Source organism: Capricornis sumatraensis, chromosome 16 (genome assembly GCF_032405125.1).
Source record: "Capricornis sumatraensis isolate serow.1 chromosome 16, serow.2, whole genome shotgun sequence".
Lineage (NCBI taxonomy): Eukaryota > Metazoa > Chordata > Mammalia > Artiodactyla > Bovidae > Capricornis > Capricornis sumatraensis.
Genome location: NC_091084.1, coordinates 51,711,439 through 51,730,890, shown reverse-complemented (window position 1 = coordinate 51,730,890; position 19,452 = coordinate 51,711,439). Strand labels below are relative to the sequence as shown.

Genomic DNA, 19,452 nt, shown 5'->3' with positions numbered 1-19,452 from the left:
CTGGAAAATCCCATGGATAGAGGAATCTGGTAGGCTGCAGTCCATGGGGTCGCTAAGAGTCGGGCACGACTGAGCGACTTCACTTTCACTTTTCACTTTCATGCATTGGAGAAGGAAATGGCAACCCACTCCAGTATTCTTGCCTGGAGAATATCAGGGACAGAGCAGCCTAGTGGGCTGCCATCTGTGGGGTCACACAGAGTCAAACACAACTGAAGCGACTTAGCAGCAGCAGCAGCAGGGTCCTTTTTAGCTCAGATTTTGGAATTCTGATTTACTTTAGCAATAATAATATTAATAGCTTTTATTATTCATTGCTTCAGTTCAGTTCAGTTGCTCAGTTGTGTCCGACTCTTTGTGACTCCATGAATTGCAGCACGCCAATGGCACCCCACTCCAGCACTCTTGCCTGAAAAATCCCATGGATGGAGGAGCCTGGTGGGCTGCAGTTCATGGGGTCGCTAAGAGTCGGACACGACTGAGCGACTTCACTTTTCACTTTCATGCATTGGAGAAGGAAATGGCAACCCACTTCAGTATTCTTGCCTGGAGAACCCCAGGGACGGGGGAGGCTGGTGCGCTGCCATCTATGGGGTCGCACGGAGTCGGACACGACTGAAGCGACTTAGCAGCAGCAGGCCTCCCTGTCCATCACCAACTCCTGGAGTTCACTCAAACTCACTTCCATCGAGTCGGTGATGCCATCCAGCCATCTAGTCCTCTGTCGTCCCCTTCTCCTCCTGCCCCCAATCCCTCCCAGCATCAGAGTCTTTTCCAATGAGTCAACTCTTCGCATGAGGTGGCCAAAGTACTGGAGTTTTAGCTTTAGCATCATTCCTTCCAAAGAACACCCAGGACTGATCTCCTTTAGAATAGACTGATTGGATCTCCTTGCAGTCCAAGGGACTCTCAAGAGTCTTCTCCAACACCACAGTTCAAAAGCATCAATTCTTTGGATTCATTGCTTACTATATGCTAAATGTTACAAAAGTTTTATGTGAATTACTACAACCTTATGAGATAGATATTACAAACACAGTAAACTTTACTCCTTACGGTAACTTTGTGAGTATAGCCACTGTTGTCTTCATTTTACAAGTGAGGAAGCTGAAGCTTACAAAGTTAAATTACTTCCAGAGATTAGTCATTTAATATGTGATGGAGCCAAGATTCAAGCTTAATCATTAATACTTTATGAGGTAAATTTCAGCTGTTTTAGTTCACTGTTCACTGGGAGTCAAGATCATGGTTTTGGGTGGAATCTTAAAAATAATGCAAATGGATGTGTATGCATGACAGAAACAGACTCACAGATAAAGAAGACAAACTTGTGGTTACCAAATGGTCAGGGAAGCAGGGAGTGACAAATTAGGGATATGGCATTAACTAATATATAAACTACTATATATAAAATATTTAAGCAAGGATATACTGTGTAGAATAGAGAATTATACCCATTATATTATAATAACATATAATGGAGTATAATATGCTGAAATCACATTCAGTATAAAATACTGAATCACTGTGCTCTATACCTGAAACTAATAACAATATTGTAAATCAACCATACTTCAATTTAAAAAAGAAAAGAATAAAAGGTAATGATTTTGAGTAAGACCTGGATTTAAATCCTGTCTCTACTAATTACTAGTAGTGTGGCCTAGTACAAGTTATTTTACTTCTCTGAGTTTGTTTCCTCCTCTATAAGGTGAAGAAAATATCTCACCCTATAGAAAGAGAGTCCAGAAGAAAACCATTCTGTTATATGGTGTTTATTATCTTTCTAGGCTGCTTAAAGGCTTGCCTTGGGTTAGAATGATTATTTTAAAAATTTGATAGGTATCTCATCTTAATTTTAGAATTTATTTATTAGAGGATCTCCATTTGCCTATTGTCTTGATTTATCCATTGCATATAATTCTTACTATAAATCACCTTGAATTCTTTTGGGAAAAATATACTATAGTAGGGTTTTTACTCTACCCAAAGTATTTCATTATATGATGACCTTTTGAAAGTATGGGGGTTTAAATTCAACTATCCTGATTTTGGATTTTTGACTTATAGTTGTTATCATCGCAAGCTAGAGATGCCATGAAATAATGTTGTACATATTTGTAATTTATTCCATAGTTTTATTTTATGTTGGGCATTATGTTTTCAAAGCAGAGGTAGAGATGGGGAGCAGATGAAGCTGGACTGGGAGAGAGTAATTTGCTTGCTGTTGAGCCGTCTTCTTTTCCTTGCTGACCCCTTCTCACTCCTCCAGATGCATTTACCCTGTTTCTTTTCCAGACTAACGGCAATTCCAATGGTCTTGTACCGATGCTGAGAGTATATAACAACACAGCTCGATACGTGGATCAAGGTGGAAACAAGGTATGCTTTGTGAGTGAAAGTCCTAGAAATCAGAACTGAAAATCTCATATAAGCTAATAATAAGATAGCTCACTGTGTATGTTTCTAACAACTCTGTTTTTTTCTACTTTTATGATCAATTTAATGTGTATATACTTTTCACTTATTTTAAAGTATAGACACTTGAATTATACAGTTTGATGATTTATATACTTGTGTAATCACACCAGTCAAGCCATAGAACATTGCCACACCAATGTGTTTCCTTGTGTACCTTTGTATTAATCATCCATCACTCCTACACATACATACTTTATCCTTGGCTCCAGGCAGCCAGTGATCTAGTCAGCTTTCTTACAAGACAGTTTATTTGCAAAGAATTTCTAAAGTAGTGACTCATATTGATACCTTGGAGGGAGGGCATGGCAACCCACTCCAGCATTCTTGCCTGGAGAATCCCCATAGACATAGGAGCCTGGCAGGCTATAGTCCATGGGCTTGCAAAGAGTTGGACACGTCTGAGCGATTAAGCACATATTGATACCTAATCTTGAAAAGGGGTTATAATATTTTTTCTAGGTTTTTATTAAAAAAAAAAAAAAGACAAAAAGCAAAACTTGGCCTGTTTTATAGAGGGAAAATAGAGAGTATCGGGCCATTTTCCCAATGTTATCAGCAGGATACTTTGCAGCCATCTAGCCTACCTAATGGAATCTCTGCAGACCTTGATAAGACATACCACCTTTTTGTGATCTTTAATAAAAGCACAACTTATTGTCAAAGCAATTTTTTGGGCTTTACATACACGTCACAGAGTGTAAAGTGAGCTGCATGACAGCTGAAGAGGAAGCTTCATCTCTAGTTCACTGTGTCACTTTGGATAAATTAGTCTTTCTTGTTCTACATTTTCTTTGTGTTAATTGTTCTTTTTTACACCTGGGATTGTAAGACAAATACAACTGCTTTATATTTTTATAGTACTTTTATTTGTATTATCTCATGTAATTCATTAATTGTAGTGAAGATCCAAGAAGATATTATTGAAGTGCTTTGGAAAATATAAAGTTCCTTTATTTCATTCTGAATCTGAAAAGAATGATGACTTATTTACCCTTAGCGACCTGGGGCATTTGCTATTTACCTGGAACCTTGGCATTTAGACATCTTTGAGTTCCTTGATTTAAAGAAGAACACAGGAAAGGAAGAGCAGCGTGCCAGGGACCTTTTCTTTGCCCTCTGGATTCCAGATCTCTTCATGAAGCGAGTGGAGACTAATCAGGTGAGAGATAGGTACTTGTTAGTAATAATAACTTGATTCATATGAGTTTTCTCCTCAGTCATCTTAAATCATGCTTAGGAAGAATTTACCTATATGTTATGCAACAGCAAGGCACGCTGAGCAAGAGATGCCTTTCTTGCCTTCTTGGATTTTTATTTTCTAAAGCAGATGCTCTAAATGCTTTAGGAGTCATGAACAAATAGGCAGAACTAGATGTTTGGACTTGAGCCTAAAAATTATTTCTGAAGCAGAATTTTAAGACAGTCTATGGAGGCCACCCTTTCCCTTGCAGTATTCCTAATGGATCATGTGTGATTGGTTATTTGAAGTTTCTTATGGTTGGTACTCTTCTTCCCTTTGGAGGACTGGTCTTTGATGTGTCCAAATGAGTGTCCTGGTCTGGATGAGGTCTGGGGAGAAGAATTTGAGAAGCTATATGAAAGGTATGGGAAAAATACAAAAGTAATAATGTTTTAACCTTGTTTCTTTTATTTATAGGATATAAATTTCAAAACTATGTCAATCATTAGCCTAGTTTCTAGGATTCTTCAGAAGCATCTAGAAGAGAATGTGACTAGTAATTTTGTTTTAGTATGTTTTCTTCCTGAATCTTCACCAAAATTTCGGTCTGTCTTTCTTAAAACTTTGGAGGGACTTCCCTGGCTGTCCAGGGGTTAAGACTCCACTCTACCACTGCAGGGGCCACAGATTTGATCCCCGATTGGGGAACTAAGATCCAGCATGCTGTGTGGCATGGCCAAAAAAATTACTCATGACAAACCTACCCCCAGCCCCCTGGCCAGGATGCCCAGGTAGGGGAACACCTCCAATGGCAGTGGCTGAACAGGAAGTACGGAAGGAAGCGAGGAGGGCAGTGAGGGGGTGGGGGGGCGATGAGGGCCCTGACAGATGCAGAGGGTGTCTGGAGTACAGACATTGAGCAGAGCTTCCAGGAGGCCACGGCCACTTACCTACCCTGTGGCCAGCGGAAAATCCTATTCAATGGAGTCAAGTTGTATGGTTGTGATAAACTGATTGCCTGCAACATCAGACTGAGAACATGGAAGACCTAAACTCGCAAACAGTCTCTAGTCATGTCCAGGCTTTGGCCCAAGGGAAATCTGGGGAAATCCAGTTGATGCTCAAGGCGCTGAATGTGGACCAGGTTTCCAAGGACAAGGCTTTCCAGACAATGACTACTGTGTCCTTTGTCCAGCTCATCTCAGCATCTTCCCTGCAGGCCAGACTGGGTCCCACCAGTCCTCAGGCCCCAGAACCTTTCCATTTTAGGTCGGGGCTTCTGGGCCCTCCTGGAATGTTGCAGATGTGAAGCCATTCTCAAAGTGACTGTTCTCCTTGTCACTGAATCCTCCATCTACTGCTCTGCCAGGGTATGAGCTTCCTAAGCCCTCTTACCCCTTGCTTTGCCCCCACCTGCCACAAAACCCCCAGCCTGGTGGGCTTGGGCTCTGGGCACTGCTCAGTCACAGCACCTGTTTGTACACATCAGCCTGCGCTGCCCCAATCCTGGAGTGTCCTGCCTCGAGAGTGTGGACATCTGACAGATCTATGACAAATTCCCTGAAAAAGAAGGGCTATAGGAGCTGTATGACTGTGGGGCCACCCACACTTTCTTCCTGGTCAGGTTCTGGGTGGACCTGACTTGGGGCCCAAGTGGTGCGGAGGTGGGGCTGCCAGCGGCAGCAGTGGCTTCTGTGGAGAGAGCAGCCAGTATGAGAGCCTGGACCACGTGGCCCTCGCCTGTTCTTCAAGGTCTACTCCTTTGGCAAGCAGGTGGTGGAGAAGGTGGAGACGGAACATGCCCTGATGGAGATTGGGAGGTTTGTGTACCACATGTTGCACTCACCCATGTGCAAGCACCTGGTGAATTTTTTCACGAGCTGCGGCAGCTGCTGGAGCGCCATGCGATGAACAGCATCCTGGAGAACTTCACCATCCTCCAGGTGGTGACAATCAGAGACACCTAGGAACCGCTGCTCTGCACCGCCTACATCTTTGAGGTCTTCACCAGTGAACAGGGTGCCCAGCACCACATTTACCGCCTGGTTAGGGACTGAAGGGGGACCCCAGGAGTGGCTCATCCTCAGAATACCCTCCTCTCAGGAAGGACCTCCAGCTTTCCTCTTACTTGGGGTGGGGTGCTCCTTAAAAACTGGGTTGTGAGTTGAATGTGCTGGGACTGTGAGGAAAGAATGGATCCTAACGTTGGAACCTCACAGAGGTGTCTGAAAGGACAGATCACTCCAGAGCATTAGACACGGGGAACAGACGTGTGACAACCCTTGGGACACCACTCGTTCTGTCTCTGACAGGCACGCTCCCCGTTTTCTGTTTTGGATGTTTGGGAGGGCCCCAGTTACACACTGGCTTGTCCCTCTCTGTTGTTAAGCGCTCTCCCTCTTCCCAATCTGCCTCTCCTTACCACCGGCATCCCAGTAGCCTGATAAGCGAATATTGAAAGTTAACTCTTTCTGTGCAGGAGCAGACCAGGTGGGCCCTGGAAATATTTCTTTTTTAATATAACAAAAGATAATTATTAAGAAACAGACAAAAATCTTTGGGATGTGTAAATAGGTGTTCAAGTTAAATCATATTTTAATAGATCCTCTAAAAAATTAATGCAGAGTTATTTAGCAGGGTTATTAATTTGCTTTGTTATAAAGTACATTTGATAAAGCAAGTTATGCTTTTGTATTGTACACAGGAATTGAGAGCAACTGGGATGCAGGTGTCAGAAGTTCATTAAGTAATAGCACCAGAGTACTGCTGTAGCACAATGGCACTATTTAACTACTTCAGTCCTTGTTCCTTTTTATTATGGAAGGTATTATTGATTTAGTGGGTCTGGCTTTAGCCATAGTAAAATGTGTATCATATTCCTAATTTTTTTCCCTTAGCAAAACTTAGTGAAAATTAAAGTTTTCAGTATTTTTTATTTTGGTATTTTCCCTTCATGTTATCTGCAATAAAGATTTTCTTAGGGAATATTAAAATAATGCTAGCTTTGCCTTCCAGGTATGAGAAAGAAGGTCGTGTCCGCAAAGTTATTAAAGCTCAGCAGCTTTGGTATGCCATCATTGAGTCTCAGACAGAGACAGGTACCCCATACATGCTCTACAAAGATTCCTGTAATCGGAAGAGCAACCAGCAGAACTTGGGAACCATCAAATGCAGCAACCTGTGCACAGAAATAGTGGAGTATACCAGCAAAGATGAGGTAGGTAGAAAAACTTCTGCCTTGGGTACTGAGGGAAGAATCTTAGGAGTTTGTGAATTGTTTGTGAATCTCTCGCTTGATTTCCCTTGAGTTGAGTGAAGGAGTGTTCATAGCTTGCTGTAAGCAGAAGGGCACTGAAATAGATTATAAAGGAAGGAAGAGGTGTAATGTGTGCCCTTAAAAATCTTTTAGTCTGAGCCATATAGAAAAGACTGTCGATTTTTTCTTACACACATATTGTTGTAATAATCTTTTCTTGAGAAAAATAGCAATACATAATTATTTAGGTTAGAGTTAGGACAAACACAGTAATGTGTTAGAATGTGCATTCAGTTTAAAGTATGTAAGCATGAGAGTCCTTTCAGTGAATGTGAGACAAAATTCTCATCTCAAATCTTTAAGGCCATTCACAGAAGAGGCAAGGCTGGAAATGGGATATAGATTTGGTTATTTTAAAAAGAAGTTTATGAAAAAGCTTTCTATTTGGGAAGAACCACCAGTATGACAGATCAGAGACAGGGATAGGTTTTGTGCAGTGAGTGGAAAGTAAGTTTATTGTGATGGAGCAGATACATTAAAGTTTGATGTATGGAGGGATGGCTGTGGTTGAGGGAAGAGAGAAAGTACGTGAAAGCTGGCATATTTCAGACATAGGAAAGCCCTTGTAGATTTCTGAAAGGAAAATAGCATTGCTAGGATGGAAAGGACAGCTCTTGATTCTGGTTATAGAATGGCTTAGTGTGAGAAGTAGTTGGAAGTTACTTTATAAGAGATTGTTGCGTTAGTCAGATGACAGACTGTGGATATTGGATGTAAGCTATGAAAATGAGGAGGAAGGAACAGATCCTGAATTCTAGGACCTAAAAACATGACAGACGAAAAGTCAAAGAAAATGGTAAGTGAGCTGAACATACTGCTGAGCTTGCAGTTTGATTTAACAAAGTTTATTGACCACCAGGCATGTGTAAGACACCGGACTAGGTGCTCTGAGATATAAATGAATGTGGCTCAGTCCCCGCCCTCTAGAAACTTACAATTCAGTTGGAGAAATTGACATATACTTATATTGTTATATAAGATAGACTGTATTACAGAGAATAAAATGACCTTTTTTAAAAACAAAAAATCAGATCATACCATTCTCTGCACAGTACTTATCTTTGACTTTCCAACCCATCCAGAGTTTGTTCATTTTTAAAAAATTGAGATATAAGTCACATACCATAAATTTCACCCTTCTAAAGGATACAATTCCATGATTTTTTATTAGTATTTTCATAAGGTTGTACAACTATCACTGATAACTAACTCTAGAACATTGTCACCACCCCAGAAAGAAACCTTGTACCTGTTGGCATTTACTCTCTGTTCCCCTCTTCACCCAGCCCCTGGCAACACTGATCTATTTTATGTCTCTGGGTTTGTCTATTGTCGGCATTCTGTATGAATGGAATCATGTAATATTGGGCCTTTTGTATCGGTTGTCCATGCTGTAGTATGTATCATTACTTGATTTCTGTCCTTATAATGCCCTGTGAGATGGTACACAACTGAGTATCCCACCTCATCTGTTCTTATTTTTCCCCTTGCCACTGTGCTCCAACCCTTCTAATTTCATTGCCATTTCTCAAACATATCAAGCATACTCCTGCTGCAGGAGTTTTGAGTGGTAAAATGCTCTTTTCCCCAGAGAGCCATGTGACTTGCTTTCTAACTTCTTCAGTTCTTTCTTCATATGTCATATTCTCAGTGGTGTCTCCCTTGATGACTCTATTTAAATATGGCACTCCTTCCATCCTTAGCCCCAATTTCCTGCCTTATTTTTCTCCCTTGCATTTATCAGGCTTATGTGATTCGAGCTATGGTTTAAAAATGGGTACTTTGTCACCATGTGTAGAATTGATTAGATATGAAGGGCATGAGGGAGTCTAGGTGAGAGGAGCTGAGAGTTTGGATTGGGATAGTCATAATCAAAATGGTGAAGGAAGTATATTCATTCAGTATTATTAAGCATTTGCTATATGCCAGGTGTGGTGCTAGTCCTGAAAATGTAAGGATAAAAAGATATGATCCCTAACCTGAAAAAGCTCACCACTTAATGTAGTAAGAATCACCTAAAGAACTTTTTTAAAATTCAGACTTGGGTCCTTTGTTACAGGCTGTTGGAGTCTCAGTGAGGATGAGGTAGACGTGTAATTTGGAACAGCTTTTTACAGTGATAGAAATGTTCTGAATTGGGTGGCTACTGAGCACTTGAAATATAACTAGTGCAATTAAGAAACAATTTTAAATTTCATGTAGTTTTTATTTAGTGGCTGTTGTATTAGAGCACATCTACTGACATACAGAAGAAATTACAGCACAGTGACATACGTTTGGTAAAGAGCCTTGTACTATGGAGCGTACGGTTCTTCCCCCATCTTAAGCTGTCTCACTGGTGCATGTAACAATTCACACATGGGAATAGGTCCTGGGATTTAGAAATGAACAGGTGAATGGTGAAGAGGAAGCAATCAAAGATAGAAACTAAAACTTTAATGTCAACAAGTGTTAGAGGTTTACAGGGTAGTGTCAGTGAAATAAAAATCATGTGATTCTTGACCCTTTTTCTTCAAATTCTAGGTTGCGGTCTGTAACTTGGCTTCCCTGGCCCTGAATATGTATGTCACATCAGAACACACATATGACTTTACAAAGTTGGCTGAAGTCACCAAAGTCATTGTCCGAAACTTAAATAAAATTATTGATATTAACTACTACCCTGTCCCAGAGGTATGAATAGATTTCTCTGCTTATTGCTAATAATTGAAATCCAAGGTGGAAGGAGTTGATCATAGTCTTCTAGTCATCATGTTATCATTGGAATGATTGGAATGGTGTGAGAAAACTGAGATAGAGTGTGTCCTTTGGTACAGAATGTTGGTTTTACTGTTCATTAATGTCATCTCTTTCTTTTCTAAACCTGTTGGCACAAAGGCAAGCTTGTCGAATAAACGCCATCGCCCCATTGGAATTGGGGTGCAAGGTCTGGCAGATGCTTTTATTCTGATGAGGTACCCTTTTGAGAGTCCAGAGGCCCAGTTATTGAATAAGCAGATCTTTGAAACCATTTATTATGGAGCGTTGGAAGCCAGCTGTGACCTGGCCAAGGAGTATGGCCCATATGAAACCTATGAGGGCTCTCCAGTCAGCAAAGGAGTAAGTATACAGATGAAATTTCTCTTTGCCTATGAGTTCCTGTAGTAGGCTTAATGGTAGCCCTCAAAAAGATGCTCACATCCTAATGTCTGGGACCTCTGACTATTAAATTATTTGGTTTAAAAAGGGTCTTTGCAGATGTAATTGAGATTATCCTGGATTATCCAGGTGGGCCCTAAATCCAGTGACAGTTGTCCTTACAAGAGACATAGAGAAGAAGGAGCAACAACCATAGAGGCAGAGGTTGGAGAGATGTAGACACAGCCCAGGAGAATTGAAGCCACTAGAAGCTGGGAGAGGCAAAGAACAGAATCTCCTCTAGAGCCTGGGGATGGAGGGGGCCTTCCCAACATACTGAGTTTGAGCTTCCGGCCTCCAAGACTGCAAGAGAACAAATTTTTGTTATTTTAAGCCACTAAAGTTGTAATTTGTTACACCAGACATCTGAAGCTCATATAGTCCTTTTGTTCTCTGGAGTAAAAAGTATATTCTATTTTAATCTCTTTTATTTAAAACTAATTATTGCTAAAAGACGTAGGAAGAATGCTGAGTTAGTTTTTTTTTTTCCTTTTTGGATGGGTGGGGAAAGGGGCGGTGCCTTGCATGGCTTGCAGGATCTTAGTTCCCTGACCAGGGATCCTGAGCCCACAGTAGTGAAAACACTGAATCTTAACTACTAGATCACCAGGGAACTCCCAGGTATTAGTTTTCTATAACAAAACTTAGCAGATTAAAACAACATACATTCAGTATCAATTTCCATGGGTCAGGAGTGCAGACTTGGGTTAGCTTAATCTCTGGGTCTCTCAAAGTCAAGATATCAGTAGAAGCTGTGGTCTCATCTCAGGCATAGTCCTCCAAGCCCTCCTGGTTGTTCATTTCCTTGCAGTTCTAGAGCTCATGGTATCTTATGTCTTCAAAGCCAGTAGGAGGGAGAGTCCCTCATTTCAAGAGCCCAGTCCAGTCACCATTTTGGGCATTTTCATTTGTCAGGTCAGGGCCACCCAGGATAATCTCCCTTTTTGCTAAAAAATTAAACTGATTCTCAGCCTTAATTGCATCTGCAGAAACCCTTCACATTTGTCACAATGTATGAGTGACATCCATCGTGTTTCCAGGTCCTGTATGTACTGAAGAGGAGGAGAGTATGAGGGCCTATACCCCAGGAGATGGGAATCTGAGTGCTGTCCTAGCATTCTGCCATCACACTGCCTTTATCCTCAGTAGGATGATTCTCTTCCCTGTAAAATAAGATGTTAGATTTAGTTCTCACGGTTCCTACTGAATTTAGGAACTCTACATTGTTTGAAAATAGGTGTTAATTAGCTAAGTAGATAATATTTAGAGATAGGATAGATCAAGACTGTATAGAAAGATGAAGGTAGAGAGTAGAGTAATTCTTTTATTGTACAAAAAGAATACTTTTCAGCAACATGCCTTCATTTGTTAAAATTTCCTGGTTTGTAGAGATGATATGGGTCTTCTGAGAGGACTCAGCAGGGATAAGGGGAAGAGGTAAGCCTTAATCAGCCTGCTTTGAATCAATATGAGTACATAGCAATTTGTCTAGGAAAATCTCTGGGCATTATACTCCTTACAAGACAGCATTTGATGGGATATAAGAACATGGCAGTTAGTCATTTGCTTGGTTTTTGTCATAGTTTCAGATGGTCATTGAATGATTTATCATCAATTTGGGTTGTTTGTTCCTTAGATCCTTCAGTATGATATGTGGAATGTTACTCCTACAGACCTGTGGGACTGGAGCCTTCTCAAGGAGAAAATTGCCAAGTAAGTAGAGATGTAAAGTAGCTTTGAAGTGAGGAGGGTTCAGGTTTTCATCCTGGCTCTTTCAAACTTACGTATGTTATTTTAGCTTCTGAAATTCATCTTTTTGTCTTTTAAATGGGACTGAAAGGACCTATCTATAGAACTGTAATTGTGAAAATACTTCCTAGGACAATATATGTACAGTAGCCTACAATGAAAGCATTTTAATACCTGGTGGGTATTATTAGTTGATCTTGTTTTAGGGGCTTAACTAGCAAGAACAGGAATTCTTTTTCTCATTAAGCATTCATATTTCCAAGTGTGTTTGCTTTTTAAATGTATTCCACTTTTATTTATTGCTTAATTACATTGGGCACATAAGTGGCTTTCACTGAATTGATTGTCATAGGACTACATTAGGGAATTTAAAGAGCTTTTGGAGGGTTTATATATTAAGAAAGAAAAATATAAAAGTTGAGTCTGTAGGCCTTTTTGATTAATAAACATAAGAAATTTGAGTGCAGGCAGAATGTTTTGCTGAGTCAATAATGAAACAAGTTGCTTTTGCTTTCTATCATGACTGTCTGACATGTCTGGGTTAATGTTTGCAGAAGGAAGCAGTAGCTTTAAAGTGCTCTTTAAAAATACCAGTTTACCTTCAGATTGTTTCATTGCTCAAATAATATATGTTAGACAATTTAGAAAAACATACAAGTGAAAAGGGAGTGAAATGAAAATTATTCCAATACCACCTTCCCCTAAAAAACCTGTTTGTATTTTTTTGTCTGTCATCCTCAGACTTTCTTCTGGGTTTGTATATATATGTGTATTTACATGCAAATTCAATTTTTAAAAAAATGCCCGTGAACTCCATTTTTTACTTTGTTTTTTTCTCAAAATACTGTAGTTTAAATTTCTTTTATGTATAACTTTTTAGTTTCAAAATTAAAATAAAAATTTCAACATAAATACACATTCATTGTTAATACAGTTCAAGTAGAGAAAAAAAATAGAAAGTAAAACCCTTTTTTATACCTCTTCTGCAAACCACTTGTCCTACAAAACAAACAAAAAACCAACTTATTTCTTTTCTCAGAGATCACCAGCATGAATGGTATATGTTTTTCTAGATCTTTTTCAGTTCGTTTGCAGATGTGATCAAACTTGACACATTCTGAGACTTTTTATTTAGTGATGTATTTTACAGATCTTTCTCTTAGTACATGCAAATCTACCTAATGTTTTTAGTGATTACAGATGATTCCATAGTTTGGATGTATGTGACTTTTCAAACCACTGTCCACTTTACTGAAGGAGTAAAGACATGGAGCTAGTTTGTGGTTTACTTGATGCCTCACAACTAGAAAGTGACATAGAGAAGTTGAAATTTCAGTTGTACACACTCCATTAGGATATGAGGCTCGATGCTAAGTACTGTATGAATCTGCTGCTGCTGCTGCTGCTAAGTCGCTTCAGGGGTGTCCAACTCTGTGCGACCCCATAGACGGCAGCCCACCAGGCTCCCCCATCCCTGAGATTCTCCAGGCAAGAACACTGGAGTGGGTTGCCGTTTCCTTCTCCAATGCATGAAAGTGAAAAGTGAAAGTGAAGTCGCTCAGTCGTGTCCAACTCAGCGATCCCATGGACTGCAGCCTACCAGGCTCCTCCGTCCATGGAATTTTCCAGGCAAAAATCTAGAGGTATGGAATGTAGCAAAGGCAAGCTCTTTGTGCTTGAGAAACTAAGTAAGACATGTAAACACATAAAATATACATAAAGGTACAGGTCATAAAAAATATTTGCAATGCAAATACTTGTATTTGACAGCTTTACTTAGTGTTGTCTGCCTGGTCAGGAAAGATGTTTTAGAATAGGTATCTCTTCAGCTGAGGTTTTTATTATTACTATTTTATTACTACAATTATTGTTAATTTATTTTGGCTGTGCTGGTTCTTCATTGAGGCATGTGGGCTTAGTTGCCGTGAGGCATGTAGGATCTTAGTTTCTCAACCAGAGATCAAACCCACATCTCCTGCATTGGAAGACAGACTTTTAACCACTGGACCACCAGGGAAGTCCCTAGGCTGAGCTTTGAAAGATGTGCTTAGCGCAGTTTGAAGATTTTCAGAGCTCAGATACTACATTTTTAAGCACTCTCTATGGTACTGAATAGAGTCAAAAGGTGTTAGCATTCTTCTAGGAACTTTAATTAACGAGGTGATAGAGGAAGTCAGGAATATTATACTTTGAGCATCATTTTCTCTATTCATTATCCTATTCAGTATAATGAAGAGTTGTGGTGATAGATGTTTGGGTCTTACCACTTTCACATCATTAAGTTTCCTTAAAGAGCCTAGCACAGTGATCACACAGACTGTTAGAAAAGAGTGAGGGTTAAATGAGTGTACCTGAAACAGGTGGGGACTCTCCAACAGCCATTTGAGTGTTTCCTTGGGCAAAATGTGATTCTTAAATGGCATAAGTCATGGCATGATAAAGATTGTCAGCAGTAAAAGTTGTGCTCATTCTGTTTAGGAATCAGCCATTCATTTAGGAGAGGGACATACTGTAGAGCTGCATCCCTGTAAGGGTTAAATGCAAACGTCAGCATGTGAGTGTAGTACATGTATGGTATTACAGCAACTGCTTTGCTACAATGATTAAAGTAGCTGTCTTCCTGACAGATAGTAGCATATGGACCAGCACCTAATAATCTCCTTTTCTTCAGGTATGGTATAAGAAACAGTTTACTTATTGCCCCGATGCCTACTGCTTCAACTGCTCAGATATTGGGAAATAATGAGTCCATTGAACCTTATACCAGTAACATCTACACTCGCAGAGTCTTGTCAGGAGAATTTCAGGTGAGAGGATTACAACCAGACCTACTGGAAAGTCTTTTAGAAGCCTGATGTTAGGAGTAAATGCTACCCATATTTAGGATGACCCTCTGTCTTAGAATGGGGGCAAAGTTTTGGTAAAGTGAGCTGTCATCTCTAATATTATTTATGTTACTTCAGCATATAATAGACATTTTATAAATATCTGTCAGAAGAATGAAGGATTGAGGGTTGAGTATGAAAGCAACTTGTTGAGAGTTCATGCAATGTGTAACCATTCTTTAATCATGTAGTATATGTCATATACTACGCTATACTATGTGTGCTAAACTATAACACATATACTATAGCCTCAAATGCTTAAGTTGATGATACTGCAGATGTATAGAAGTATCTTTTAAGATAGTGGTTCTCAGCCTTGGTTACAAATTAGAATTTCTGATGGGAAGGACCAGTGGTTTTTTTTTTTTTGAGGTTCCCAAGTAATTCTTGTGTGCAGGTTGAGAACCACTAATTTAAAAGATATTTATTTGTGAATTCACAAATATTCTGAAGTAAATTTCTGTAAGGTTTGAGTACATTTATAATTTATAAGGTTGGGTACATTTATAATTTTCTCAAGTATTTGTTGTGTCCATACTTAAAACAAGAAAAGAATCATTCTACATACCCAGGTTAGGCAGTTAGCTCCTTCCACTTTTGCAAATACTGTATGTTATGTTTTGAATAACAGGTATCAGGATTTTAGAGGAATGTAGCTTTCATGTGATGGAATATGTCACTCAGTTTCATAAAAAATAGAATTTACCAAGCAATCAAATGTTAAACTCCAAGTGTGTAATCCTCTTCAGGCCCTGTTGTTGTTTATTCCTTCACATTTTTTCTCCTTTTCCTTTCAGATTGTAAATCCTCACTTACTGAAAGATCTTACTGAGCGGGGCTTGTGGAATGAAGAGATGAAGAATCAGATTATTGCATGCAATGGCTCCATCCAGGTATAGAATGACCGAAAAAAAAGAAAGTGTGCTCTTCAGGAGCTAAGTTGAACATTGGTACCTTCTCGATTATCCCAGGCAATACAGAGAAAGAATGGCTGTTCATCTGGTCATATGTCTAGGCCTTACCCTCTTGTTTGTGCAGCACTATAAAGCAATGGTTCCCAACTTTTCTGCACGTTAGAATACATTAAAGAGCTATTAAAGCTGAAGCTTAGGTTGTTCCCATATCAATTAAATGTCTGGGAATGAGAGTTCAGGCATCAGTATTTTTTAAAGACTCTAGATAATTCCAAAGTGCATCAGAGTTTGGAGACCAGTGATGTAAAGCCTGAAATCAGAGTCAAACTTAATTAAAAAGTTTGATGGAGATTGAAGACTGATAGTTCAAAAGACAGAGCCACAAATAGTGTTTAACAATAAAATATTTGCAATTGAGAATCAAGAAGCATTTATTTGTAGACAGAGGCCACTTATTAGATATTGGTCTGCTCAGCAACACAGATAAAGATTCCTGTAACATTTCTGTATTTGCTGATGGAAACTGTAGCATTAGCCAGTCTATGTTTCGATGCACGCTAACCCTAGACCTAAGAAATAAGAAAGCCTTATTTCTATTGACTTCGAGTGGAGTTTGTGGAGTCCTACCATATTTAAAGCGTTTTTGTCTCATTGCTTCCTTGGGTCATGTTTCTGTGAGTTACAGCCCTGAGTTTTTGTATTTTCTGCAAAACTCAAGGGTCATTTGTTGCTTAGCTTTTGGCCATTAACCAATTAAAAATGAATCTTACATAACTACCACCAGATTAATATTTTGTTGGTTAGATGGGGTTTTATTGGACTTTGTAAGCTGGAAGTTAGTAGTCTTAGGAAACTTGATGAGGATCATACTGTATTAAATGGAATGGCTAAGATCAGATCTGACTGGAAGTAGAATCACGGCCAGACCCTAGGGCATCGTTCTATTAATTATACTGCTTTCTTCAACCAGAGTACAATAGCATCTGCTTTACCTTCTTCAGAGCATACCAGAAATTCCTGATGACCTGAAGCAGCTTTATAAGACTGTGTGGGAAATCTCTCAGAAAACCGTACTCAAGATGGCCGCCGAGAGAGGCGCTTTCATTGATCAAAGCCAGTCTTTGAACATACATATTGCTGAGCCTAACTATGGCAAACTCACTAGTATGCACTTCTACGGCTGGAAACAGGTTGGTGGAGGAAGTCAACCAACTTGGAATATTTTAGAATTGGAACAGAGTTTTATATTCTAGCTACCTATTAAATATTGCCACCTAGAAGTTCTTTCACTTTAAGTCCAATATGTTAAAACTAACGCACGGGTTTATACTTAATTAAGCTCTCACTTTGAATTTTCTTATTTTGGGTGGGATTATTTTATTCGAAGTTTGTAAGCTCATGGGGGTTATCTATGATCCTTCCTTTACTTCCCGTGTAGTCATTCACCGTGTGCTGTTGGTTGTTCGTTTGTACTATTTCTTGAATGCCTTTCTTTCTGTTCCGTCGCCGCCACCACCTTTATTCTTAAGTTCTTACCTCATCTCTTTGCTTCTGGTATCTTTCCTGTAGGCCAGCTTGTGTCCTGCTACCATTCCTAAAATAAAACTATATACATCAGCCACCTATTCAAAAATATCCATTGTTTCCCAGCTTTAAAACAGAATAAAAGCCAATCATTTAGCTAGTCACTGCCAACTGTAAAGACCTGTGAGTCTGTGATGTATTCTTTTTTTAAAAAAAGAATATTTATTTTTATTTATTTGGCTTGCGTCGGGTCTTAGTTGTGGCACGCAGGTCTTTTTCGTTGGGGCACGCAGACCCTCTAGTTGTGGTGCTTGGACCCTGGAGTGTGCGGGCTCAGCAGTTGGGTGCAGGCTTAGTTGCTCTGCAGCATGCAGGATCTTAGTTCCTGAACCAGGGGTCAAAGCCATGTCTCCTGCATTGTGAGGCAGAGTCTTAACCACTGAACCATCAGGGAAGTCCCTATAATGTATTCGTACTCCCTAACAATGTTCTAGGTATTTATATACAATTATAATTTTATCCTTTTATTTAACAAACTTTTATTGAACTTGTGCTGTGTTCCAGGACTGGGGGTACTGAATAGAAGGTGATGGTTCTTATCCATGAAATATTCGTCATCTGTTCTTATACAGAGAAACAGTCTAGACCTCTGAATAGTTATAATCTAAAGCAGACAGGTTTTCTTAGGTACACTTGGAAATCATACACATAAACAAAAAAAGACTAGAGAACAAAAATATTTGACATTTTGAAAGAGATAAGCTTGTTTTAGTGGTGAAAAGGATAGCGTGTACTGTCTGTCTCCTCTTTCTCTAAGCGTTTTTGAGAGGGCTTCCTGTGCTGTGTGTGTGCCATGCCTAGTCACTCAGTCGTGTCCGACTCTTTGCGACCCCATGGACTACAGCCCAGCAGGCTCCTTTGTCCATGGAATTCTCCAGGCAAGAATACTGGACTGGGTAGCCTTTCCCTTCTCCAGGGCATCTCCCCAACCTGGGGATCGAACCCAGGTCTCCCGCATTGCAAGTGGATTCTTCACCATGTGAGCCACCAGGGATACCCAAATAAAAAAACAGCTGGGGGTTCCTAGAGGAGATATAATTCTAAATTTAGAAAGCAGTTTGACCTGGTCTATGGAAATGTATTTTACAATTGGTCTTGAATGTTTAATGTTCTCACAGCTTCTCCTAATTAGTTGTACTTACTTCCCTTTTAGGGTTTGAAGACCGGGATGTATTATTTAAGGACAAGACCAGCCGCTAATCCAATCCAGTTCACTCTAAATAAAGAAAAGCTGAAAGATAAGGAAAAGGTATCGAAAGAAGAAGAGAAGGAGAGGAACACAGCAGCCATGGTGTGCTCTTTGGAGAACAGAGATGAATGTCTGATGTGTGGGTCCTGAGGAAGGGCTTAGAAGAGACCAGCACTTCTTCAGTAGCCAAACTACTTCTTGAGCATAGTTAGGTGCAGTAGGTTTGCTTGAAGTGGTAAGGCTTTGCTGGACCTTTTTGCAGCAAAAAGATCAATTGGTTTAAAGTACTATTTCTGTATAAGTGTGAAAGTAATTATTTTTTTTTTATTGATATATTGGGAATCAAAGTAGATGTTTTAGAAATGCAAAAGAAGTCATTTTGCAAATAGGGAGTGATTAAGTAGGGTTTTTATCACCCATATGGCACCCCTTTTCTGGTGACTTCCATTTTGGTAAGGAAACTTTGGTGTGTGCATAGAAGCAAAATGAGTCATAACCTGTGAGAAGTGCTGATGGGGCCTTTATCTGCGTATGGTCTTAATAGGTCATTCTGAAATAAAGATAATAAACATTTCTAAATGACTGTGTCAGACTAATTTTGTCACTTATTTTCTTTCAAAGGTCAAATTTGTAAAAGCATTTTTTGTTCTTTGAGAGTTCAGAGAAGAAATTTTAAGACGAATTACTTAGATACCATATAGAATTCTGATTTTAATATGTGCCTTTTTCCTCTTTTTAAAAAACTGTGGTAAAATAAGCATAACTAAATGTTACCATTTTACCCATTTTAAAGTATACAATTTAGTGACATTAAGTACATACATATACAAAGTACAGCCATCACCACTATTTCCAGAACTTTTTCATGATCCCAAACAGAAAGTTTATATATAGAACAATGAATTCCCGGTCCCCTTCTCCTATCATTGCCTGGTAACTTCTGTTCTACTTTCTGTCTCTAAATTTGCTTATTCTTG

The 19,452-nt window shown here is 39.5% G+C and overlaps 1 protein-coding gene and 1 pseudogene across 1 annotated transcript in view; both read left to right on the top strand.

The window, feature by feature from the left end:
- The window catches only part of RRM1 (ribonucleotide reductase catalytic subunit M1), a 39,518-nt gene extending 20,539 nt beyond the window's left edge, over window positions 1-18,979 (top strand). The window contains exons 9-19 of the mRNA XM_068988278.1: window positions 2,299-2,382; window positions 3,479-3,640; window positions 4,004-4,083; window positions 6,677-6,878; window positions 9,501-9,650; window positions 9,855-10,076; window positions 11,791-11,867; window positions 14,575-14,710; window positions 15,586-15,681; window positions 16,704-16,892; window positions 18,440-18,979. Of these exons, the coding sequence (XP_068844379.1) occupies window positions 2,299-2,382; window positions 3,479-3,640; window positions 4,004-4,083; window positions 6,677-6,878; window positions 9,501-9,650; window positions 9,855-10,076; window positions 11,791-11,867; window positions 14,575-14,710; window positions 15,586-15,681; window positions 16,704-16,892; window positions 18,440-18,625 (1,584 nt within the window). The 3' untranslated portion in view covers window positions 18,626-18,979. The remainder of the gene's footprint in view (window positions 1-2,298; window positions 2,383-3,478; window positions 3,641-4,003; window positions 4,084-6,676; window positions 6,879-9,500; window positions 9,651-9,854; window positions 10,077-11,790; window positions 11,868-14,574; window positions 14,711-15,585; window positions 15,682-16,703; window positions 16,893-18,439) is intronic.
- On the top strand, window positions 4,833-5,718 carry LOC138092912 (transcriptional enhancer factor TEF-4 pseudogene; annotated as a pseudogene).
- Window positions 18,980-19,452: the final 473 nt, after the last annotated feature.